A 27,732-nucleotide genomic window follows, 5' to 3' on the forward strand; every position below is an offset into this window, starting at 1 on the left:
AACTCAAACCTTTCTATGATTCTGTGTCATAAGCTCTCCCCAACTCTGTTATGTTGCCTTTTCTATCACTTTCCTTCTGCTCCATGACAGTATGTCACATCCCTATGGAGAAGAAAAATTAGCTAGAAATTAAGAGTTGTGTATTCCACTGAATAAAGGGTCTGACTCTAGCAGTGTATTTTCTGGTTCTAAACTTAAAAAAAAAATCCTACTAATTTACTGCAGGAGAGTATTGTTTTTAAACAGTTACTTTATAACACATGAAATTCCCTATAACTTGGCAGGTATTGATACTGAATGGAGAAAAACTCAGTGCATGCCACGTGAAGTGTGTGTGGATGTGGGAAAAGAATTTGGAGCAACTACAAACACCTTCTTTAAACCCCCATGTGTATCCATCTACAGATGTGGAGGTTGCTGCAATAGTGAAGGACTCCAGTGTATGAATATCAGCACAAGTTACATCAGCAAGACAGTAAGTTCTCACTTTTACTACTGTTTGAGTGCACCTTACAAATCCATTTATGATCATGCATTTTTTAAACCTTCTTATTGCTATTGTGAGAAAAGAAAAAAATCAATTCCAGAATACATAGAAAAAACAGCTGAAGAGACTACTTCCTGAAAGAAAGTGTTTAACACTCTTTCCCCCTAAATATATATCTATTTATTATTTTTAGGGGAAAAAATATGATGTTCCCCTTTTTTTTTCTCATCTACCATTTGACTGATGTATGAGGCAAGCAGTCTGAATAACTAGCCTGTAATTTTATCAGTGAAGAAAAAAGACTGTTTCAGGACATGTGCAGACAGGATACATGTTGCAAATAAGGCCTTTTGGGAACTGAATTTTTCTGTATTGAGAAATATTAGTGTAATTTGTTTTGTTTTAATCCATCTCCTTCAGGTATATGTGTGGGTTTTAGCCTTCAAGTTCAGGGCTAGTGATGAGGTAGAAGTGCGCAGAGGTTGTACACTGAGCCTGTGAGCTGCCTTTAAAAGAAAAGCATACCTGCTATAACATATATGTAGTATATAAGTAGCTGTAACAATTGTTACAACTATTTTGCAACTTTTCTCTCAAAAATCATATAAAAATAGGTATGCTTCAAAACGTTTTCTAGAGCATTTTGCTTTTGTTACAGTACTTGGTAATATTTTTGTTGATTGTGGCTTTTTGCTTTTTATCTCATCTTTCCGATACTTTGAAGAAAATTTATTTTAGCGTAAATCTTGCTTCCTTTTTCAACTAGCTGAAGATGCAGTACATATTTGTAAGGAGGATGCACAACTGCATAGCCAACTTTAAAATTGTAGCCCATGGAAATGTCATTCCTTTATCATTAAACTTCTTCGTGCTCTGAGCCTTCTTGAGAGGGAATTAGAAAAAGGGGATATACAGAAAACATTTAGTACATTTTCTGTCCTAGTAGAAAATGTTTAGCCCTAAGTTTGTTTTGTTTTTTTTTTAAGATCTTGCAGTGATGATATGGCATAGGAGTAGTTAAAGATTTGAGAGACTCTGGAAAGGAAAATGTTAAAGACCTTACTAGAAAGAAGAAAGAGGCAATAGTATTGTTTTGTTAACTGATCCTGTAAAAGCAAGCAGTTTAATCTCTGAGTTTTCTATCTTGCTTCTGCTTTCCAGTTTTATCTGGTCCTTGACAGAATGCAGTTTTAAAAAAACCCTTAATAAAGGAAGAGAGCTATAGCTATATCTCTTCATCTGTCATCATCTCAAATATTTTTAAAGTTATGTGACCACACCTTACCCCTATATCAGATGAGAATTAGGAAGAAAAAAGTATTGGATTCAAGACCCTTCTGTGGAATTCAGGTACCCTACACACCTATTTTCACTACTGTTTTCCTTTTATTTCCTGAGTGAAATGAGAACTTATGGTTAGTAACCAGCCATCTTCTGGCTTTTCGTAAATCACCATTTTTGAAGCTTTATTAATGGTGCATAAACTCCCTAAGATAACTTCATACTGTTCACCCAGCAGAAAAAGTGCTTAATGGGAAATTAACTTTTCAGCTGGAGGTCTTACTGTGAGGGCAAGCTCTAGCATTGGTTCCAGACATTAAAAACTAAAGGAAGTTGGTATCAGCTTTCATAAAAAAATAACTGAAAAGAGCTAAGCATAGAAATTATTTTTATGGGGAGCAAATCATTGATTGCCAGGAGAATGGACTAGGTCAGATGTTCCCAGATTGGCTTGTGGAACACTGTGGTGGTCCAGTCCAGAGAGAAGTCAGTAGTTCTCCATTTCAGGATGTGTTCCTCCTTTCTAGCTACTTAACTTTATTGAGAGAAAAATGGAACAGTATTCTGCTTTGCTTTTAATACCATTTTTCCCACAAAACCTGTTTCTGTAGTTGCAAAGGGGTGTTTTTTGCAATTATGATTTGGACATCAGAAAATTTCTTAATTAGAGATGTGGTGCAAGGAATATGAAAACATTTGATCCCCTAGGCTAATGCATAAAATGCAGTAGAACTTTTCCTTTATCTGTGACACTGCAGTAGCCCAACTTTGTAAGTGGTGGCTTGTCTAGTAGAGGTCTGACGGGAAAGTGGTTTTTTGGATTTTGGTTTTGTGGTGTGGTTGTGTTGGTTTTTCCTTTTAATTTATTATTCAAACAGTTATTCTTCATTTCCATGACATGAGTAATTCAACAGCAGTTAGAAAGATAGGAACTACCTGGTGGAGCAGCATCCTATCTGGTTGCACTTTTTTATGCCACGCATATAGGTACTTGTTTATACCTTGAAGCAGTAAGCAGATGGCAAAGAGCTGCCTCATTCCATTCTTCCTCTTGGCTGGCGGGATAGACAGTTTTTTTGACTTCTTTCAAATCATATGATGTAAAGGTCTTAAATCTTCCTTTTTCATGTTTACAGTAATAGTCCCTCAAGGGAAAGCATATTTCAAAGTAATTTGAAAATACATTTAGAGGAGCTTTTCTCACAGGAAACAAGTTAACAGCTTGAAATGGTTTTCCATATTTGATATGTACGTGGAATTCCTTTACATGATTTGGAGATGCGTATGTCACAAGAATTTTCAGTTGTTTTGAACTTTACCATTTATGCCATACATTTTTCTATGTTAGACTTAGGATTGTAATGATTGATATAGTATTGATATAGTAGGTACTATTAATAGTGGGAGATACATCAGTATAATTTCCAAATGCTTTTTGTTAAAAGATTTGGGGAAAAAATATTTTTAAAAGTGATTCAAATATAAAAAGATAGAGTGAGTATACTAATCAAGCATCTTAATCAGATATGAAATGTGTGGTATCAGATAGGTTGCCTGTTGCCTTGAATAGGTTACACCTAAGCCTTGAAATACTGTTTTGTCAAGAAAGTTAGATGGTAAAATAAATAATGATGATTTACCATTTTTCAAATAGCTCATTTTCATTCTTTCCAGTATAGAAATATTTAGAGTTTTGAAATCAGTCTTACATCCTTAGCTTAAAAACTTCTCTAGACATACTGTGCTCTGTTACACTCATTATGTTTGGCCAGCCTTACTGACACTTTAGGAAGTGCAAAGATCACAACTGAAGGAAACTGGAAGTCAATCAATTTAAGAGAAACTTGCCGAAATAAACCACAGTCCATCAGAAGAATATAGTGTAGTTAATGTAAATCTGGGAAAAAATAATACGTAAATCCTGTATTTGAAAAGTATCTGGAATTACAAGCTTTCCTTGTCCTGATATGGAAATAACAGTTTTGATTGTTTTATATTTCAGAAATCAGAGATCATAATAATTTTATGTGTGCTGATACAATGGATATTGGCACATATGGTGATAGTGTTGAATAAATTACTTTAGCCACTGAAGCAAATAAATACTTTGTATAGAAATCAACAGGGGTTTGTTGTGGTTTTGGTTTTTTTTTAGAAAGTATGGCATGAAATCCTTCTAGTTGAAAGAAGGAGCTATCAGTGCAGTGAATCAAAAATACATGCCTTTATAAGGATCAGTGTGGAGGAGTATATGGGAAAATTTTTTAAAAGGAATTCTGATAGCGCTTTTGGTCAAGCTGTTGGCTATTTTTGTGTTTTGGGGGCTTGGGGTTTTTTTAAGCTTAAAATCATGCTGAGCTATAGGTTGTGGACCCGACTATGGTCCCACCCTTGTTGCTGTTCTCTGCTCGAACTCCATAACTGGCTAAAGGAAGAGTGCTGCTAGTATGAGAACAGAAAAGAGCCTACTACAGGGGTGGTCTGTGGGACCACGCAGCTCTGGCCTGGACACTTCTGATATGATGGCTGAACAAATAACAAAGTTGGGAAAAAGGGGGACCCTGGTACACATGGCATCACAGTCACTGCAGGTTGTGGAGTGCCAAAGACCAAGTCTTTTTGGGTAGAGCAATTAGGACTCACCTTTGCCTAGTATCCTCTTGCTGCACTTCTTACCTAATATGTACTGATCTTCAAGGATTTAAAAAAATCTGATGGTAAAAGAATGCAAATCCAGGGAAAAAATTGTTTGTAGTTGCATGCATAGTTATAAAAGTGGTGTGCTTATTCACTTACCTTTGTATTAGTCTAAAAAATTCTTTAATAGCATACCTGTCTGTACTGGGGAGCAGAAAGTACAAGTACAAGAAGCTGACGTTTGGGTCTGTAGGATAAACTGCCATTTAATTTTGGCTGGTGCAGTGTAGCAAACGTTAAGGATTAAGCCTAAAATACATTTTATTACAGATTATGTAATCCAAGTGCATGAAGAAAAATTACCTTCCTGTGCATTTGAAAATGAATGTTTCAAGTTTGACTAGACAGATATAAAGTCAGTGGGAACTATGGGAAATACATATCCTTAACAAATAATTTAAAAAATTGTCCTGTAACCAAAACTTTTATTTGGTTTTGTTTTTAAATCCAGAGAGTACCAATGACTGTCATGGATTTAGCACACAATTTATATTTCAGTCATTTACTGTAAGAAAGACTTACATTTTTTCATGACATAAAGATGGGGGCTGTTATAAGGAAGCTCAGTTATTAACACTAAGAACATCATGTTTCCTTTACCAGAGATGTATCAATATAATAGCCAATATCAGAGGGGAGATTCAAGCTGGATGTGAGGAAAAAATTCTTTACAATAAGGGTGGTAGAATACTGGCACAGGTTGCCCAAAGAGATGATAGATGCGCCATCCCTGGAAGCATTCAGAGCCTGCCTGGATGTGGTTCTGAGCAACCTGATCTAGTTGAAGATGTCCCTGCTCATTGCAGGAGGTTTGAGCTAGATGACCTTTGAAAGTCCCTTCCAACCCAAATGATTCTATAGACTCAAATAATCTTGTTCCATGATAAACAATTCTAGTTTAAGTAACCTAATACTGAGGTGAGGTTATCCAACATACTCCATTATAAACTCTCTTGTTATTCTCAGCCTAATTTTGCTATTTATTAGAATCATAGAATCATAGAATAGTTAGGGTTGGAAAGGACCTTGAGATCATCTAGTTCCAACCCCCCTGCCATGGGCAGGGACACCCCACACTAAACCATGTCACCCAAGGCCTCATCCAACCTGGCCTTGAACACCGCCAAGGATGGAGCATTCACAACCTCCCTGGGCAACCCATTCCAGTGCCTCACCACCCTCTCAGTAAAGAATTTCTTCCTTATATCCAATCTAAACTTCCCCTGTTTAAGTTTGAACCCGTTACCCCTTGTCCTGTCACTACAGTCCCTGATGAATAGTCCCTCCTCAGCATCCTTGTAGGCCCCCTTTAGATACTGGAAGGCTGCTATGAGGTCTCCACGCAGCCTTCTCTTCTCCAGGCTGAACAGCCCCAACTTTCTCAGCCTGTCTCCATACGGGAGGTGCTCCAGTCCCCTGATCATCCTCATGGCCCTCCTCTGGACTTGTTCCAACAGTTCCATGTCCTTTTTATGTTGAGGACACCAGAACTGCACACAATACTCCAAGTGAGGTCTCACGAGAGCAGAGTAGAGGGGCAGCATCACCTCCTCTGACGTGCTGGTCACGCTCCTTTTGATGCAGCCCAGGATACGGTTGGCTTTCTGGGCTGCGAGTGCACACTGCCGGCTCATGTTCATTTTTTCATCGACCAACACCCCCAAGTCCTTCTCTGCAGGGCTGCTCTGAATCTCTTCTCTGCTGTCGTGGTTTAAGCCCCGGCTGTAAATTAGAACCACGCAGTCTACTTCCCCCCCCCTCCACTCCCCAGAGGGATGGGGAGGAGAATCGAAAGAATGTAACTCCCACGGGTTGAGATAAGAACAGTCCAGTAACTAAGGTATAACACAAATCACTACTGCTGCCACCAATAATAATAATGATAAGGGAAACAACAAGGGAAGAGAACACGATACCGCCCGCCGGAAAAGAGAGCCCGACCGAAAAAAGAACGTGCCCTTCCGGGTAGCTCCCAGTTACCTCCCCCGGCATGACGTGCTGTGGTATGGAATACCTCTTTGGCCAGTTTGGGTCAGGTGTCCTGTCCCCGCTTCCTCCCGGCCCCTCCTCCTCCCTGGCAGAGCATGAGACTCACAAAGTCCTTGGTCAGTCTAAACATCGGTGTTATCAGCTTTGTTCCTAGGCCAAAAGTAAAAAACACAGTGCTGTAACAGCTACTAAGAAGGAGAAAAACTGACTGCTACTGCTGAACCCAGGACATCTGCCCAACCTGTAGCTGTGTAACAAGAGGGAGTGAAATTTTCTCTGCCAGATGCAGCTTGATGTGTGGGGTTTTTTTTCTTTAAAACTACGGAAAAATTTGTGGTTCTGCATTTTCTCAGACCAGTGAGAAAGAAGTGTATATGGCTTTATTGTTAAAACAGAAATTGTGATTTATTTCTTTTTATATTAAAAAAATGTTCATGTTTTCTCATTTTAGGTAAAGAATATAATACTTGAGGGTTTTGTATGAGGAATGTGTGTTTTGTTATCTTTCAGACAATCTGTATACTTTTAAGCGTTAAAAGAAAAGGCTTAGGGAGGCAAATGGAATTATTGGGAGCCTCAGGTTTATTTTTAGCTAGAAGACTTTGTAACTTGGAGCTCAACAAAAATCTGATGCAGTTTCAGATCTAGGCACCTAAATCCCATCTTCTACAGAGAGCCTGTCATTGATACACTCTCCTTTATCTTTTTTATTTTTTTTCTTAATTCAAACCCAGCTTATGCATTTTGAGAGTTAATTCACACTTAAATAGCTTCATTGGATTTAGGGAGCACAGCACAGCTGAGAGCATAATATAGATTTTCTGTAGAATGGATCTTATTTTAAAATGCCATAGATTATTTAAACTGAATTATTCTGAGTATTCAATACATTTTCTGTAACAAACTACTTTTCAAGGATTAGTTTCTTGTGAAGTCTTTTCTTGATATATTTTCGTTATCAGAAGAGAAGAATAAATATCTCCTTTTTAAGTATGCATCAGAATGTAGTACCCTAATAGCATGTGCAGACAAATGTGTAGGAAGGACAAATCAACAATTCCAATCCTATTATTTCACTTCCATCATTTCTAGTAATGAAAATTTTAAAATGCTAGTTCATGTATCACTTAAGCACTTTCTAAAAGCGAGGACTAGAAATGTAATACCTAATATAATTATGTGATAATCTCTAATGTAAATGGCTGATTTAAGTTTTTTGACTTTGTATAAGCAGTAGTTACTATTGGGTGATGTAAAATACATTGTTATTAAGAGAATTTAGTTGAACAAACTGAAGGTAATTCAGAGAAGTCAAGAAAGGTGGTCTACCTTTGCACTGTTTAGTTAGGCTTGTTTTGCATTGCACAGCTAAAGTGGTGATGGGAATAGCTGTTAGTAATATTGCTCTCTAAACTGATACCTGTTGCAGTTTTAACTGAAGGATAAATGTAGATTAAAATGATTCATGTTCACTGTCATTTATATTCGCAGTTTGTATGTATATGTTATATATGTTATAGAAATTTCTCTCAGCGCGCTCCTCAAGCCAAACAGGAGTACAGTTAGGCTGACAGGGACCTGAAGAATCACTTTCTAAGTTTTATCAGTTCTCCCTGTAGTGGGTTTTTACTTCAGCTTCTGAAAAGAAAGTTCATACTGTCATAAGAGAACAAACAAGATTCACTTTACATGTGTAATATTGTAATTAAGTCCATACTCTGTGTTCTATCCTGTAATTCATACATGTCTTTTATAGATACATTTTCTTATGAGATATTTAATATAGTAAAGGCTGTTTCATCTATAGATTTTTAGCTGTCTACATTTTCAGAGGTCTCAAAGTTGTACTGTCCTGAAAGCACAATTTGTTTAAACAAGACACAAACCTTGTATATGTAGGTAAGTTTTGTCATATAATTAAAGACACACAAAGAACGCAGCATATATTTTCTCAAATATATACTCTATGCAGAAACGAGACCTTTTTTTCACAAACATGGTCCTTTCTGCCTTTATCTACACCACCACTGTCCTCCTCTACAATTTCCTAGTTAGTTTGTGCATTATAATAAAATCCATGATGGCCTTCAAATAGGTGTATAATTTTCAAATAAATTAGTAAGAACATAAAGCTATTTTCATAGAACATTAGTATGAAAATGATAGTTTTGTGTTATGATTATTGCTCTTTTTGTATGAAGCATCTTGGTATGAATGCATTTTGTGATTAATTTAAAGGAATATTTATAATAGATAAGGGTAAAGGAGCCAGTATCAGATTTGAAGCCAAAAAGCATTATAATAAAAACTCAGTTAGGAAGTCCCCTGAAGTCTGTGTTGAACTTAGTGAAAACCCTGGAGGTATGTCTGGTGATAATTAAGCATTCATTTATTGGTACCAATAGATATGGACTTGTGCTCTTATCTTATTAATGACTCAAGACCAAAATTTCAAGAAGTGTTACTTATTTTGCAACTGAAGCAAGAATCCAAGTGTTACCATGCTTTGGCTTGAAGTCCCTCTAATGAGAAAAACTCTTTTCATGATAGCTCCCTAGAAACTGGAATAATATCTGATGGCCATGTTTATAAAGGTAGTAAAGTTACCAGCAGATGCAGAAATATTCTCAAATATATATATGGAGAAGTGACTAAACACCTAAAAGGCACAAACTATTTGCTGTAACTAACTTTTCAGGAGACTACTGAGTCATACAATGAAACCTTCTTAACTTGATAAAGTAGATGTCCTAAATTGAATACTGAAATGAGTCTCATTGTTTGGCTGTTATCACATGTTCAGTTTTTCTACAAGATATTGTTGAAGTTGTCCTCTTCCACCAGTTGAATTACATTTACCACTAGAATTAGGATTTTATTCATTCACATACATGATTATTTTATTAGTAGTGGATATTTTTTAATATCTTAGCGAAAAAAAAGTTCAATATAAATTCTGTTAGGGTAACCATATAATTTGCATTGATAGAAACACTGGCAAGTCAGAAGTACAGTATGCTGCAGTTCAGAACTTGTTCATCCAAAAATATTTTGATCTAAGTCCAATATATTGCTGTTTTACACAAGCTTTTGTGATTGTGCAACTGATATATTAGGTTTTAGCTTACCCCCTTTTAAAGTTATTGTTGTTTTCCAACTTTTTGAAGCACTTTCCAAATGTTAAGTTTTAGATTTTTGAGAAGACTGCCAATTTGAAGGCATTTCCTCAAGAGAAATGAGTTCTTAGTACATTTTCCTCTTTTAGCTTAAACATTACAGTAGGCAAACAGGCACGTAATAGGCTTTAACCCCAAAAGTGTTAATTGTCATACCATAGCTACTGTCTTCATTTTGCACATAATGATTATTTAGCGGTGTAATTGAATATGCCACAGAATGATGGTAGATAAGAAAACCCTAAACTTAAATTCCTTATCGTTTTTCTGTATATCCTTATGTTATTTTTAGTTGTACTGTTACTGATGTATAAAAAAAAAAGTTCTTTTCTTTTCTTTCCCTTTTATAGTTATTTGAGATCACAGTGCCTCTTTCTCATGGCCCCAAACCTGTAACCGTCAGCTTTGCCAATCACACATCCTGCCGATGCATGTCGAAGTTGGATGTTTACAGACAAGTTCATTCCATCATAAGACGTTCCTTGCCAGCAACACAAACTCAGTAAGTATGAGACTTGTCTTTCTTTTCATATTATGAGCAAGCCTATATAATTAGATATAAAATATTGCTGGAAGCTTTAGCAATTAAGATAGATGAACTTACTACGTGAATTATACATTAGTAGTAGCAGAATGCATTTTGCAAAGGACCTAATACTGTTTTACATGGAGAGAGTGTACTAAGATAACATTAGCTTTTTAGCCAGTGGATAAACTGGAGCTAAGTGATTTAAAAATGAAAAATAATGTTTGTGGAAGCTTTTTGATAGAAAGAGCTAAAATGCAATTGAGGCTTAAAGGAATCATCAATAAAAACAACTTCTTTAAAAAAACAAATAATCAAGAAAAATTAAAACTATTTCCTTTTGCAAATGAGGAGTAGACAACATTTCTCTCTTAACTGTATTTTCCTATTTCAAATGCTGTTAAAAAAAAAAAAAAAGGCCTGTTTTTACGGAATCTTTATCTACAAGTCTTTTTGGACATCTTTATATGCCAGAGGTAAAAACAGAATGGAAAGGGGAAATAAAAGGTTAATTGACAGTTCACATAATTAGCATATTGATTTTTTTAGTGATTTTGAATTTAAAAAGCAATCTGGCACTGATGCAAGTGTTATTGAAACACTTTAAGAGCTCCTTCCCTTCATTTTAGAGGACTGAGTGATGATTTTATGATACATAAATATTTAGGAGGCAAAAAAAAATATAACAGAAAAACAGGTGCTTTATGGAAGAATCAATGACTAGAAGCTGAACTGGAATTAACTGTAGACATTTTTAATAATGTGAGTGAATAGTGCAAAATGCCCACAGATGTAAGCTACCTTGTTTTACCTGTTTTCATTCAGTTAAAATTTGGATGTTTTCTGACATGTTGCAGCTAAACAAATTATATTCTATTTGAATTCAAATTACTGAATTTGTTCATCAAAATGTCATCATAAACAGTAAATTAGAAAAATATTAGAAAATAAATCTAGTAATAGTTTAATTATTGCACAATTAACATATTATTAAAAAAAAAAAATACCAAAAAAAACCCAAACACCCCAAAACTCAAGAGTCAATAATAAAGTTAAATGATGCTGACTGCTGGTAGCTTCCAAGTGCTTCCAGGTTAAGAGCAGTTGTAATTACTAGTACAAGAGTTTATTCTAGATGGGAAACAGCTACCTGTAGCTAGAGGGAAGAGTAAAGATAAAAGACTTTGACCAGCACTGACAGGTAGTCGACTGTCCTGTAAGCAAGGAATTATGCTCCAACAAAGATAAGACAAAGTAGTACTACATCAGAATATATATAGGCCTTCTGTACTGTTAAGTACTGTCTTTAAGTTTGAAGTCTATGGCTCTCTACAATAAAATAGAGAAAAAAACCCCAAACAAACAAACAAAAAACCCACCAAAACCCCAAACTAAGTGCTTCTAGATTCTAGATAGGAAAGATACTTGCATGTTCTTGGTGGGTGCCTGGATGCTTTTCAGAATCCCCATCAGGGTTTTTTAATTTGTACTAAAGTTCTCAATTTCTTTTCAGCTTCTTATTTTTCCTTAAGATTTTTGTTTATAGGTTTGAATGCTGGTGAAACTGTTGTAAAGCCTATTCTCGGATACGTACTTTCTTGTCACAGTGGCAGATCTGCATGTGTGCATGTATTTATGTACATGCTCTTTTTAACAAAATATATTAGTGACTTCCTTATCTATTACTGAGAAGAAAAGCCTAAGAGTATAATCGCTGCTTTTAGGGTTGTAACACTTGGGATCTAATAAGAATTCAAGGCTGGATTATGCCACAATGCACAGGCACATGTTAGAAAGAAGAGTGACATGACATGTAAGATAGAAAACAAATAGTCAATCTTTTTTTATATAAAATATTTTTTCTGCACAACTTTATCCGAGAATTAATGTCTAAGTCTTTGCCTGTTCTCCCACTTTTTTCTTCCTTTTCCTTCTTAAAAGTAGTAGCTATTTCTACATGCTTGCAGAGCTGGGGCATGTCAATTCATGTTAACCGGTGTTTCAGAATACCTCCTGGATTAATGGTGTCTTAAATTGTACTCTTCTCTGTTCATATACAATGTCATCAAGATGTGCAACTGAGAAAATTGTCACTATTTTAGAAGTTTAGCAATTGGGGGAGCAGAGGAGCCTTTAATATACATAATTCAGATCAAGTCTCTATGATGACATTTTTTTCCCCATTGTGCTTACAGAGCTAATAAGCATATTTTAGATGTGGTTTGGATGTATACTGTACATGTATGTTTCCCGCTTTTACACATTACCTGCACTGACACTTACAGGTAACAAGTTAGCATGCTTCAGTTGAGTTGACAATGATTTGGAAAGAGGTAGTGAAATTATCTGTAAGGTGGTTTTGCCTCTCGTATTTTTTCTGATTTTTTTTTTAGCCTTCCTGAACTTTCTGAAATGTTGCAGTAAGTCATTTTAACATTTCAGCTGTGTCCCCCAGTCATTTTCTGTACTAGCAACTAGAGTAGAATTTGTAAAGAAACATTTGCACTTTCTTTTGCTGTATCTCTCCAACCCTGATGCTGGAATACATACCGTTCTCTTCAAGTTTTGGTAACTTAGAATTTGTATCAATATTGTGTTCTCATGGGTTCATGTGCGCTTGGTGGTTTGGATTTTTTTTGTACTTCCAGCTAGAGCCAGGCTGCTCCAGGTGTGAATGATTTGTTGTTTTCCAAAAGAGAATACAATAATGTGTCTGTAAATTATCCCTATTTTCCGAGCAGAATCAGGAGGCAGGCAAAAGGACATGTGCCAAGTGAGGGAGCAAGAGTGAGATCATTAGGGGAATGAAATCAGGAAACACCAGCTTGATAAAACATGAGGTGATGCAGGGTGATGTTAAACTACAGCAGTCTTTATGAGCAGAGTAGTTTAATGTGGTGAAGGGGAGTGGTATATTTGAATGATGAGTATGGAAGAATGTCCCAGCACCTGCATTTTTGAATGTTTGAGTAATGGTGCTCAGGGGAATGAAAAGTGCTTCAAATGTGTAACGTATGTGCTGCCTTAACAGATGAAAACTCTTGGAATACTACAGAAACAATGAATAAATAACACAGCCTGGATGCATGATGTTAGGTTTGACTTGTTAAAAGTTATAATGTGACCTGTGGTGATAAAGAAATTGCAAGCAAAGTAAAATAAGATAATACACATAAATATCCTTCCTGTGGTATACCTACCGGCTAAGTTCAGTCATTCTTTAAAAAGGCACCAGCTGCTGTTAGGATTTTATGCTTTCTATGATACCATTATGTTGGACTCAAAACTCTAGCAGGTAAAGAGCGCTGACTGTTAAATACGAAGAGGCATCACTGCTGAAGTCCAAATCTTTAGATTCAAGAAAGCTGTTGTCATGGTTTAAGCCCAGGCCATAAATTAGAACCACGCCGTCTACTTCCCCCCCCACCTTTCTTCCGTCCACTCCTGGAGGGACGGGGAGGAGAATCGAAAGAATGCAACTCCCACGGGTTGAGATAAGAACAGTTTAATAACTAAGGTATAACACAAATCACTACTGCTACCACCAATAATAATAATCATAAGAGAAATAACAAGGGAAGAGAATACAACCGCTCACCGACCGGTACCTCACCCCCACCCTGCAGTGATCCAGCCCTTCTGGGCACTCTCAATTCTACATCCTGGGCATGACATGCTGTGGTATGGAATACCTCTTTGGCTAGTTTAGGTCAGGTGTCCTGTCCTTGCTTCCTCCCGGCTTCTCCTCCTCCCTGGCAGAGCATGAGACTCACAAAGTCCTTGGTCAGGGTAAACATTCTGACCAGTAACTGAAAACATCGGCTTTATCAGTATTATTCCCAGGCCGAAAGTCAAAAGCACAGCGCTGCACCAGCTACTAAGAAGAAGAAAAACTTACTGCTGCTGCTGAACCCAGAACAGCTGTCCAGGATTCAGAAATCAGTTTAGTCCACAGCATTCATTCAGAAACTATTACCAGTTTTCTTTTGACATCTGTATGTGTGAAAATGTTTTTGTACTTCAAAAAACAACATAGAAAATTATGCCTGTTTCCACCTCTACAGAAATTGGTATGCAAATATTTTTTTATACTACTCTATTTTCTATGTAAGACTTACATTACTGTTTCCAAACTATATTTGGAAAGTACAAATATCAGCTTCTAGAAGTTAGAGCTAAAACTTGAAATGTGAGAAAGTATCTTCAACAAATGATTGAAGATTCCTGTCGTGGAGAAAACATTAATTTGTAACAGATTTGAGAGGAGTTAAAGATAAGATTATGAATGAGATGAAGCTCTTACAAAGGTTTTTGTAATGGAGGGAAACAAAGGCAGTCAACACCTAAAATTGTTTGAGTTTCATTTTTTTTTCTCAAATTCTTATGGTAGTAAAGCAAGAATATATTTCATTCCACAGGTGTCATGTAGCAAACAAGACCTGTCCAAAAAATCATATTTGGAATAATCAAGTTTGCAGATGTTTGGCACAGCATGATTTTGGTTTCTCTTCCCATCTTGGAGATTCTGGTAAGCAGTTTTGCTTCAGTGTTTAAATGTAGTTCCATGTTTTGATTTACTTAAAGAACAAATTAAAAATATTACAAGTAATAGTTGAATCTTTTTCTTTGTCAATACGATTACTGGTAGTTGCCTGTATTTTGACATATACCTGTTCTTAAAACACCTTAAAAGTTATGGATTTGCTGTCATTTCTTCACTTAGAATAGGTGAATGGGTAAACACAAAATTATGATAATTCTGTAACTTCTCTGCTGTATTTCTAGACCCATCTGAAGCATTCCATATTTGTGGACCAAACAAAGAGCTGGATGAAGAAACCTGTCAATGTGTCTGCAAAGGAGGTGTGCGACCCTCAAGCTGTGAACCTCACAAAGAATTAGACAGATCTTCATGTCAGTGCATGTGCAAAAACAAACTTCTCCCCACTTCCTGTGGGCCCAACAAGGAATTTGATGAAGATAAATGTCAGTGTGTATGTAAAAAGACCTGCCCTAAACATCAGCCACTAAATCCTGCAAAATGCATTTGTGAATGTATAGAATCTCCCAATAAATGCTTCTTAAAAGGAAAAAGGTTCCATCACCAGACATGCAGGTAAAAACTCAAGTCTTCAGCCCTTTCATTGTGTTTAAGGTATAAAAATTTGGTTTGTGTTATTAGCCATTTTATTGAGTTGATTTTTAGTCTTAAGTAAACAATAAGCCTCTCTTCAGTTTTATCTTCTATGATTTTTATCATCTCTAAGAGGAAACTACCAGGCAGAATAAGTATTTTAAAGCACACTTAGTTTCTTGTAATCTTACTACTTCATGTGATTTATGTTTTTTCTTTTGATAAAAATCAGCTGTGAGTTCAAGTTCTCTACTTTTTTATGCTACTTAAAATCCCACCCTGTTTTTATCAAAAATTGAATATTGCAATTCAAATGCATCAAATATTCCTAATTAGGATTCAAGTGATTACTTAATTTTCACTTCCTATTTTTTTTGCATATCCTTCATTTCATTAAACTGATACTAAAGATTTAAGAGTGCATAAACAGTCTTACAGACATGCATAACTATAAAACAGACTGCCGGTATTCATCACTTAAAATGAGGTTTGATCAGGAAGAAAACTATATGTCACCAGAGCACACCCATAGCAGTAACAGTCTGTATATAAAAATGTGAATATCTTTAGGTTCTGAGAAACAAATCATTATTTATACTTTGTATATTTTGTGAGGAAAAATTTCCTATAAAGTGAATTTGTTAAAACAGAAACAATGCAATTTGGAGCAGAAAGATCACTTATTTTTTAATATATGAGAATTATTAAACATATTTAAATTAATGGCAAATAATTCCAGAAATGTTCAAGCACTGGAAATGGAAAATAGCAAATTTGGGCATCCAAATGTCTGTGGTAATTTGTTGCTTATCAATAATAAACCGTATGCATTTTTAATATAATATGTAATTAGATGGCATAAATATATAATAATAATAATTATATATATAGTCAGGTATATACAGATCAGTTCATCCTGAATAAGGAAAAAATGTCCAATATTAGGAATGATACCTAGGGAAATAGGGAATATATTAATAATAACTGTCATTACCTGTTCTCCTATGCTTGGCCTTTTGAGTGGAATAGAATAGTTCTTAGAAACATAATACATTTCTTCTCTATCATTTGGTTTTTATTTTGGTTTTATGTTTGTAGAGGAAAAGGAAACTACCTGATCACAAGAGCTTTAGATGTTGCATAGTCTGATGGCACTGCTCTAGTGTGCAGTTCCAGCAGTGCTACACATATTTTAAGAGAACGTTCACACGAGGAAAGGTCAGGCATTTGAAAAGCTAAGAAACACCTTAATAAATATCTTATACCACCTGTCTTGATTTAAAGACTTAGTATTTGAAGGAGGGAATTGAGCCCAGCTTTTCTCTGTGATGGTGTAGTTGAACATGATAAGGAGTTTCAATTTCTTTCTTGCTTCCAAGAGCAATGTGATATAGGATGCCTTTAGCTGTTTCTCTTTTCCAAGCATTTAATCTTAGTGTGGAGGAAGAAAGATCTGTACATGGTGTTACTCCATAGCTCCACAACCAATAGCCCTGTAGATGTTAGTACTGTCAAGGGAAACAGAGGATGCAGTCTTTACTCCTTCTTAGCATAGGTTTATCACATTCTCACTCTGCCCACCACAAGCTTTCTCTAAACATGCTGTTTGCCTTTGTAAGAAAGATCTCTTGCTGTTAAGAGACCATGTAAATGGAGGTACCACTCTGTGACTTTGTGCCAGATGCCCGAGACCTAGACATAAGCAGATTGCTGTAGCTGTGTCCCAGACAGCTTGCCATGCAGAGTACTTCTTGTAGGTCCTGGTTTTGACGTATCAACATTTTTATACACTGTACCTAAAATGTCTGTGCCTCTAATGTTATACCCTGCTCCAGAGGAAAGGAATACAGAGTCATTTAAAAAACACAGGATAGGAAGAAAAAAGAAAACAAAAAATCCCAACACAACATCCACCTGCCCTCCCCCCTGAAAAAAAGAAACCCACAAACAAAAATCCCCACCATAAGGAATAGTGGCTTTTAAGATGATCATACTGTCATCACCCCTAAAAGTAGCATTTCTACTTCAGTTTCATCTGTGGAGTTGTTAAACTGACCAAACTGGTAAACTGAGGCATTTGGTAGCAAAAATCCCAAATACTGGTCACAAAGGCTGAGGGAGCTGGGTCTCTATAGTTTGGAGAAGAGGAGGCTGCGGGGGGACCTTATTAGTGTATATAAATATATAAAGGGGGAGTGTCACGAGGATGGAGCCAGGCTCTTCTCAGTGGCAAACAATGATAGGACAAGGGGTAATGGGTACAAACTGGAACACAAGAGGTTCCACTTAAACTTGAGAAGAAACTTCTCAGTGAGGGTGACAGAACACTGGAACAGGCTGCCCAGGGAGGTTGTGGAGTCTCCTTCTCTGGAGACATTCAAAACCCGCCTGGACACATTCCTATGTAACCTTATTTAGGTGTTCCTGCTCTGGCAGGGGGATTGGACTAGATGATCTTTTGAGGTCCCTTCCAATCTCTAACATACTGTGATACTGTGATACTGTGAAAGTTGCTGCTGACTCACCCAGCACTATACCTATTGACTGAGCATCTATCTATCTTTGTTCCAGCATGCTGAGATTATCCTCATCAAAACAGACATCTTTCACATGAAAGCACTCTGTAAACAACATTGAGCCCGAATCTTTTGAAAGACCTGGCCTATTGTTCAGCAGAGTTTCCTAAGGAAACCACATTTATGTAGTTACAATGACTCTGCTGCTATTCACCCTGTGCTATCACCTCAAAAATTTATTTTGGTCAGTTTTGGCAGGGCCAGATAACTAGGCACCTCAGCTGCAAAGCGTTTTAGAGGAGGAGAGGAGCTTTCTTGCTCTGTTCGAGTATCCCAAATAAGGATAAGAGTGCAGTAACCCGACCTTGACTGCTGCCAGACACAAACTCACATGGGAGAGATGCTTTGTAGCGCTCTCAACTGTGAGTTAAGTTCAAGTTCACAGTTCACTAGGAGTCATTTTCCAAACAGAGTGAACTCATAATATTTAATGATTATGTGACTGCTTTTCATTTCGTTCAATGTGTCAGGTGGATCGAAGAAATTGGCTTTGCTTTTTTTTTTTTTTTTCTTATTTAATTTTTTGGTCATTCAGTACATGAAATAGTCTAACTTTCATGGCAGAGGCAGGCAACAAGGCAAGTGGGTTTCGTCTATTGCATCTCTGTGGAGTACCTTTGTCCCAGAACAGACCTACTGCTGGCTGCCCATTTGCTCAGAGTATTAGATACTTTTAACAAACATTTCTGTTGCTTTTTACCACTGTTTCCAACTTCATTGGCCAAAAGATCAGTGGGACTGTGAGAGATTCCAATGAGCTGTTAACGCTGATCTCAGATATCTGTATTGTGGCACAAAATGTTGCTCCCTTAGTTATAGAGATCACACTGTTTAACTAATTTATGATTAATGACATTGAAAACACTGAGCAAGATGTGACTAGTTAATAAATGTCATGTTTGCAGCCTTCCTCATTCCTTATTGTTTTTCTCATAGCCAGTTTTATTGGTTGAAACTAGCTGGCATGAATTAATGTAACTGTAATCCAGATCTCATATCATAAACAAATTATTGCAAAGGAGTAACTTGGTATCCAAAACAAGCACACAACATATTAACTTACCTGCAACAATAATAGGAGTAACCACGAGCCTGAAAGAAGAATTACCTAAAAGGATAGTGACATTGCCTTAACATAGTAATACTGTAGTGCTTTGAACTGCAGTAAGTATAAATTATAGTAATAGATCATAATATCAGGGTTCCACAAACAGGCACACATTATTTAAGTACAAGTTGTAAGTATAACTGTGTTGAAATTCAAAACATATACTTTTGTCTTTTGACTCATTGCCAGCATCTAAAAAAACATACCAGACTTGTACTTTGTCTCCATTATGCACCAGAAAGTATTTAGGCATTGTTATTTTAAGGTTATTCTAGGTCAAGTTCTTGTTTTAATAGAAAAATAAACTAGGAAAAGGAAGAGTTCAGGGACAACCACAGATATTTTCTTTGTGTATGTTCTATTTTTCCATCAGGGAACCTGCAAAGAAAAATTTTGCTGCTTTTTAGGTACATGTGACTTGTGGTTTAAAGCTCTGTTTCTATTAAACTTATTTTAATCAAATAGTGACTATTTATGTTCTTACCTTTAAGATTTATCATAAAAACTCAGACTCTGATCTTACTTCAGTATGCACGTAGATGCAATATGAAGTGTAGATATAATTTCAATGGACTTAATGGCTATAGGAATTTGCAACTTGAAAGGATGTTCTCATTTTCAAGACTCAAATCACAGCATAACATATGTAGACAAAGCTCTCTCAGGCTTATTGCATTAGTAAATACAATAACAAACAGTCCTGTATAAGAAGATGATAGATTTAGTTATCTGATTCTGGATTGCCACCTCAAACTGGCAAGCATGCAAGTTTTTTTGAGTTTTACTTTGAGTACAGAAAATTATTGCTGCATTTTCAAAATTAAATTAAAAAAAAACACTCAAGACTAGAATATGACTAGAATCTGGTAATATGTTAAAAATAGACATGAGTATCTGTTGCATTTCTCTTCAATAGCATTCAGTATTCTTACACTGATTTTGTGAATAGTCCAATTAAAAGTAGTTGCAGAAACATAAACGGAAGTTAAAAGTATTTGTAGGAATTAAATCTGCCATTGATCAGTGGCAATCTAAATGCACACAGGTTTCTACTCCAGGTTGGTATAAATGATCATGTTATATTAATGTCCACTTTTTTTTTGTTAATGTCTTTAGTTGTTACAGGCCACCGTGTACAGTCCGAACGAAACGCTGTGATGCTGGATTTTATTTCAGTGAAGAAGTGTGCCGCTGTGTACCCACATACTGGAAAAGACCACTTATGAATTAGTGAAGAGAGCACTACTCGCTATTTTGGTGTACATTTTTCCACTAGAACAAAAGAACAACAGAAACTTTGCTAATATTTGGAATTAAATGTTCACCAGAGACCCTGTGGGACTTTCAGAGACAGACTCATTATGCTTTTCTCAAGATGTGGAAAGCAAATGTAGAAAATAACTGGGGTTCATGTTTTGTAAAGAACTCAATAAGGACTTATTTTCTGCCAATGACCAAACAGCCTAGGTTCTTCTTCTCATGATTTTTTTTTTTTTTTAAAAGAGATAATGACTATATAATTTATTTCCACTAAAACCATTGTGCAGCATTTCTGTTTATAGCAGTAACAATTGTTAAAGCTCACTGTGATCAATATTTTTATATCTTGCAAAGTATGTTTAAAATAAAATGGAAATTGTATTATATAATGGTGAGAATGTTTAATCTTCTGCCTAAAGAAAGGAACAACAATACAGCTTTACTGTCAGGGTTTTTATAAGGGGGGGAAGGCAATTAAGAGGAAGCACTTTTATGAAAGGAAAACTACAGCCATTTTCTCATACTTGTTTTACATGTCATTTGACAGTGTTATACTTAGTGTTTCATGACCCAGTGGTATTTCTGTCTCTAGACTGCAATTCTAGCAAAGCAAGTACAATTAACAACTAATGAAAACCTTGGAGAGTCTGTACATGACTGCATTCAGCTCTGGGACCCCCAACAAAAGAAGGATGTGGACCTATTGGAGCAAGTCCTGAGGAGGCCATGAAGATGCTTCGAGGGCTAGAGCACCTGTCCTATGGAGACAGGCTGAGAGTTGGTCTGTGTTCAGCCTGGGGAACAGAAGTCTCAGGGGACACCTTATAGCAGCCTTCCTGTACCTAAAGGGGGCCTGCAAGAAATCTGGAGTGACTTTTTAGAAGAGCAGGGAATGACTTTTTAGAAGGACAACAGGGAATGGCTTTAAACTAGAAGAGGGTAGGTTTAGATTAGCTATTAGGAAGAAGTTCTTTACTATTAAGGTGGGAAAGTACTGGAACAGGTTGCCCAGAGAAGCCGTGGCTGCCCCATCCCTGGCTGTATTCAAGACCAGGTTGCATGGGGCTTTGAACAACCTGATCTCGTGGAAGGTGTCTCTGCCTACAACAGGGCTTTTAGAACTAGATGATCCTTAAGGTACCGATCCTAATCATTCTATGATTCTGTGACTGCCCAAGGAGAAAGACTTTGTTTAAAGGACAGCAACAACTCACATTCCAACATACCTTCTATTTTATTCCTTGTTAGCATTCTTAAATAATTATATAAAATAATGTCCACTGAAGGTTATTAGTATGAAAGTGGAAATGCCAACTGTGCTTTTTATTTAATATTACAGGCTATATTGTATAATTTAAAACTAAATAATTCCCTTTAATAATAAAACTAAACAATAATTAATAACAATAATAAAATAGTATAATATATTATATTATTTTATATTATTTATATGTTATAATAACTAAATAACAATTGATGACTTAATAATTAGATAATGCCCTTTACTCTTTACTCTGAATAGTCATTCAGTTATCTTGATCAACAATATATGTGCATTCAAAAATACTTTGAGGGAATAAAAGTAATACAATTTATATTCCAGTGGAGACATAAAAGGACATCTGCCAGTCTGGTATGGATTGACATGATCTCTACATAAAATATTGTCAGGACTTCTCTTTATTAAACAGAATGCAAAATCGACATCTACAGCTCCAAAAAGAGGTAAGATTTTTTTTAAGTTGCATGGGAAGAACCATTTTCGTAGAACAATCTATTAAAAATTAAAATATTTTTTTAAGTTAGAACTTGTTAAACTATGAAAACTTTACTGGGTGCAGAAATGAAACAAAGCTGCAAAGCCAGATTTTTGTGACTGGAGTGGGTAGATCTCTAAAAATAATTTTAGATGTCAGCACTGGTTCTGAGCAGCTTTTCTTAAAAGAGTTATTAATGAAGTAGTATTATTTCCTAGAAAGTTTGGGGCAGCAGCATGTTGCTTTTCTAGATTCTTGCATATTTAGATATGAGAGTTCCTAAAACTTGCTGAATCCTACTTTAAATTCTCAGTCACCATCATGGACTAAGACAGCCTACCAAGAATGAAGAATGAGAGGCAGTTTGAGAGTTTCCATTCTACATCTAGTGTCCTCAATGTTTTTCCTAAGAGGCTAGCTATTTGTAGGATAATAGGATAAATTGTAGGCATACAAATACTGAGGAATGTCTTTATCACTATACTGCCTCAGCAGCCAAATGCAGGTAGAATGTCAGATCATAATTTAATGTTGATGTACAATTTTAGGTAGTATAACAACACACAATTCCCATCAGTTGGATTATTAGTTGTGCAAATCATCAGTGTCTAAACTGGCAATGTCAGTCTAATTCAAGAGGTTAACAGTCAAAACTTCATTCAGTATTACTAAAGATACAGACATCCACTTCTATATGTCAGCTGATTGAAGGGATCATAAAATACCTTAAGAAATCAATTAAAGGGCAAAATAATGAAGACTCAAGAAAGCAAACTGTAGATGAAGCTCTCCAAATAAGCTTTTTAATTTCTATCCAAGCCCAACACAGAAGAGAGGCAGTGAGGAAAACACAAACCAAATCTGAAACCCGGAATAGAGGCTAAGTAAGCACTAACAGAAAAAATATGTGCTTGTTAAAAAGGAAGAGGGCACAAATGAAGACAGAGCAAAACTGCATTCCAACAAGCAATTGTATGTAGATTATAAAAAAATGTATGTTACAATACTGGGCAAATAAACCCGAAAACCTACTAAAGTCAGCAATGCTCACTTTACATGTCTAAAATATTTGAAAGGAGTTCATGAATATAGCTAATAAAACCATTCTGCCTAAACAGATATTTGGATTTCCACTGAGTATGCTGCACACCAAAATGATAAAACCCATCAGGATAGGAAAGGGAAGGCAGGGAGTTTGAAAATGAGAGCACTGAAAAGGAAGCTCCAACTTTGTAACAAACATCATCATTCAACAGGAATAACTTCCTTGAATGCCTTTTTTTTTTTTCTTTCAATTTCTTAACTTTCCAAATATTGAGGTTTTCAGACATAAGTAAATCACTAAGTAAAACTGTGATTTAAAGAGAGGAAAGAGCAGACTCTAAAAGTTACCACAATTCAGGTTTATGTCTGAGCAAAGTGACTGGTCAGTCATTCTCAAAGGTATGCAGATGAGTAGAATTAATATAGGCAAGGAGTTGACAGCATTTTCTGGTAGTCAGGCTCTCCAATTCTGCTTTACATGAAAGCGGTGGGTTTTTTAAAAATGCATACTACGCAAGAACACAATAAGTGTCACAATTATTATCATTACTCTAGGCTACAGAATTCCCATTTTGTGTGATAAAATGTGATTCTGTTTATATCCGTAATGTCACAAAATCATCTATATTTAAGCAAGTGTTTTTCTGTGGAGAAATAGAGTGGTAGCATAACCCGCATAGCAGGTCTTCGTTGCATCTATTACATAAAGCAACTCATAGATTTACACCATTTTCAGTTTTGAAGTGTTACTTGATTATAAGCTCCTGCCATTTTCATCTTAATTCCAAATATTAATTTAGTGTTCCTAAAATATAGAAAAACCCCAGACTATAGAGCTGAAAAGATTAACAATATAGGTGACAATTCTATATATAAGTTATTCTGCACTAACTCTAAATAAGAAGCTTATTTATATTGTCATTTGTCTAAAACTCTGGTATTCTCTACAGAAAAATAAAACTGTGAGGGAAAGAGTGAACATGGATAACTGCAGTAAATCCCATTTAATAATAAACAGACTTATGCTTGTATTTCATCAGGAATTTACAAGTTCCTGTACTCTTTCAATATCGTTCTATCTGGAGACCATAAATTATGCAGAGCAATCCTCTCTACCTGTAATAACAGAAGGATGTACTATATATAATATGAGTGTTGTTAGTCTCCTGACATGTTTGTTTAATTCATGTTGAAGAAGATAGCGAATCCGTTAGAATCATAGAATAGTTAGGATTAGAAAGGACCTTAAGATCATCTAGTTACAACTCCCCTGCCATGGGCAGGGACACCCCACACTAAACCATGTCACCCAAGGCCTCATCCAACCTGGCCTTGAACACCGCCAAGGATGAAGCACTCACAACCTCCCTGGGCAACCCGTTCCAGTGCCTCAGCACCCTCACAGTAAAGAATTTCTTCCTTATATCCAATCTAAACTTCCCCTGTTTAAGTTTGAACCCATTACTCCTTGTCCTATCACTACAGTCCCTAAGGAATAGTCCATCCCCAGCATCCTTGTAGGCCCCCTTCAGATACTGGAAGGCTGCTATGAGGTCTCCATGCAGCCTTCTCTTCTCCAGGCTGAACAGCCCCAGATTTCTCAGCCTGTCTCCATACAGGAGGTGCTCCAGTCCCCTGATCATCCTCATGGCCCTCCTCTGGACTTGTTCCAACAGTTCCATGTCCTTTTTATGTTGAGGACACCAGAACTGCACACAGTACTCCAAGTGAGGTCTCATGAGAGCAGAGTTCTCTTAGTTCCATTTGAAAGACCACAGCAAAATCTTGCATATATACCATAGCATCTTGAAAGGCTTAGTTTCAGGATTGCTTTCGGTATTCTCATTTTCAATCTTCAGATCTTGGTGACAACTCCAGATGCCCTTGAATTTTATTAACATCTCTCTCTCACACTGATTCTCTGGAATTATAACTAGCTATCACATCTGTGCCAAAAGCTAGGGATGGAATATTTTGTGCAGCCAGTAAGCTCAGTAACAGATTAGCATAAGAAATAGAATATATTCTTTTAAATATTATTTACATATTAATTTAATTATTTAAGAATATATATTTTCAAGGTTATTTATTAAATATTATTTAATTTTTCATTATTTGGAGATACAAAAGATTACCCTTAAATAGAAAAGTTTAAAGGTGATCAACTCAGAATTTTCAGAACTTCTATAATTTAGTCAATGTGATATAGTAATGATTTTTAATATCATGGGATTTTTACTTTCTTGAAAAAATTATAATAAGTTGATAATTTATTTAATAGTTTCTTTTTTGTTCTCTTTTTCTTTTTATTTCCCATTTCAGATAAAAAAATCTGGGAAAGACCACAGGACAACTTTCTGATTGAGTGATGAAACACTAAGATCAACTGTACCAGGTATTTTTTTTTTTTTTTTTTAGTGCACTAAATATGAAAGACTAATAAAATTAGGACAGTTTAATGCAGGTTTAAGACTCCAGGCTAGATTTCTTAAAAGCTCTGTATAGATCAAAACATTTTTGTAAAATATCTAGACTCATTTTATGTATATTTTCATGCCCAGATGTACTGGAATCTAAATGGTAGTAAGCATTAAGTCACCAATTTTACAGTAGCACAGGTTATAAAATTTCAGTAATTTATCATTATGAAAATGTGTATTTTATCAGTATTTTGAAGCTATGAATCAGGGAACCTTACTTCCACTTGAGAATGTGTTGAATGCAACATATAGCACATTCCACAGGAAGAAAAAAAACCACAAACCAGCCCTAAAATGTAATGCTTTACTCTTCTGTGTAATCATTTCTACATGTGGCAAACCACTATGGAAATCTCTGAAAATTGCATATCACCATTTATTCCCTTTTCTTCTCAGCAAAGCATTGTCATGAAAATAACATCTTGCAGATTCAGGTATTTTTCCTGGGGAAGGGTACTGTATCCATTCCTGACAGACGCTGGCCTTTCAGCTGAGTTTCAGCAAGGTCTTTATCCATTTTCTACATTTACAATCAGCCATATGCAGTCACTGAACTCTTCCCCTTTGCCCCCTTTCTCAACTTCAATTACTTCTCTTAGATTTCTGGACCATATCTCAGTCTCCCCATAAGTATATCTATATTTCCCTTTCAGTCTTTCTCACATATCATTGTTAACTCTGAGCCTTCCATTTCCTTTTTATATCCAGTCTCTCACTAAAAATCGCATTGCCTTCCTCTTTATGCCATTAAGACGTCTTTTCCCTCTATACTTAAATCTCTCTATACTTTAAATAATCATGCCAACATAGGGATTAATCTGTTCTTAGATGTCTAGTGATAGTTTTAACACTTATTCTTCCAGGTATGTATAGTTAAGAACTCTGAAACTTCACATTCCAAGTGTTCAAATCCAATCTGCCCCAAAAAATAAGTAAAATTACTAGAGTTATAGAGTTAGGAGCCTCCCAAAGCAAACTTGCAAATAAAAGTAACAGATGCAGAAATCACCCTAGCTGATTACACTTGAAATACAAAGGACAATTTATGACATCTCACTCCCAGCAAAAAAATACAAGCTTTCATTCTGCTGTATGCTGGGTACTGTCTCTGTGGTCTAACCCTGCAGTCATACAGTCCTCGATGATGTCCAGCACAGTATTCTGGAACTAAATTCAGCCTTGTAAATCAGTTTATGTTCATGACGCATTCACTTTCTGTGGAAAAAGTTCAGGACTCAAGGGCAGGTAAGCAGGCTTTTCAAACATACCACAGAAAAAACAAGGTTTGTGTTCTTCCTTGGCACATATGTACCCCCCTCTATGCTTTACACTACTGTGAAGACAGATTGAATGTGGTTGCAGCATCCTTCCCAGAAAGATATTGCTGTTTTTAAGGACAGAGTGTATTTGTAAACTCAGGTTGCCGTCATAAGATAAACGTGCTTTTCACCAGCATGCACCCTGACCAGTAACTTGAATGCAAAGAGCTACCAACGTACAGAACACTTTAGGCTTAACTTAATCCATCGGTTAATATCAAGGTAAATACTATATTGGTTTCATTTTTTCCAATCCGTTTTTAGTAAACCATTTAAGAGATACTTATTTTAAAACACAGCAACCTGTTACTGAAGCACTAAAATATCTTGGACTTGTATTTCTTTCAGAAGAAAATAAATCTAAACATATGAGCAGACACATTGCCTGGAATCTTATCTGAATTTAAACTCAAGTAAAATTAAGTTGGGCTAAATCAAATCAGTTACATCCATTAGAGGAAGATGTAGTACTACAACATTTATTTTCATTTCCAAACTATGACAATAAATACAAATGTATGTTTTATGTAGAGTTTAAGCACTTAGCAAAGGTAATTTCCAAAAAATAAGAGAGTGAGTTTTCCAATGCGCATTAAGTACATATTAGTGTCATCTGAGGGGGAACAATAAAAGTGTCTGACAGCACTTTTTTATATTTATTTGCAATAGCAGACAATGCAGCAATGAGATGTTTTGATATTACTGCAAGTATAGATATATTTTTTTAATCAGTATTTTGTTCTTTCTTTTGAAAGATTAGTACTCAGTAACAGGTTACACTTTAGAGAATCTAAGCATTAGAAGTTCATCTATTCATGCAGTCCATTACTGCATTAGATTTATACTATATTAACTGTACATTTGCAAACGTTCAGATTTTACAAATCTTTACAGTAAC

General features: G+C 35.9%; 1 protein-coding gene across 1 annotated transcript in view; it reads left to right on the forward strand.

The window, feature by feature from the left end:
- VEGFC (vascular endothelial growth factor C) overlaps positions 1-20,850 on the forward strand; it is a gene marked incomplete at its 5' end in the record, with an annotated part of 77,848 nt that extends 56,998 nt beyond the window's left edge. Inside the window, 5 exons of the mRNA XM_080628800.1 lie at positions 285-475; positions 9,981-10,132; positions 14,575-14,684; positions 14,942-15,272; positions 20,091-20,850. Coding sequence (XP_080484926.1) covers positions 285-475; positions 9,981-10,132; positions 14,575-14,684; positions 14,942-15,272; positions 20,091-20,205 — 899 coding nt within the window. The 3' untranslated portion in view covers positions 20,206-20,850. The remainder of the gene's footprint in view (positions 1-284; positions 476-9,980; positions 10,133-14,574; positions 14,685-14,941; positions 15,273-20,090) is intronic.
- Positions 20,851-27,732: the final 6,882 nt, after the last annotated feature.

This window comes from Psittacula echo (assembly GCF_963264785.1).
Source record: "Psittacula echo genome assembly, chromosome: 1".
NCBI classification, from domain to species: Eukaryota; Metazoa; Chordata; class Aves; order Psittaciformes; family Psittacidae; genus Psittacula; species Psittacula echo.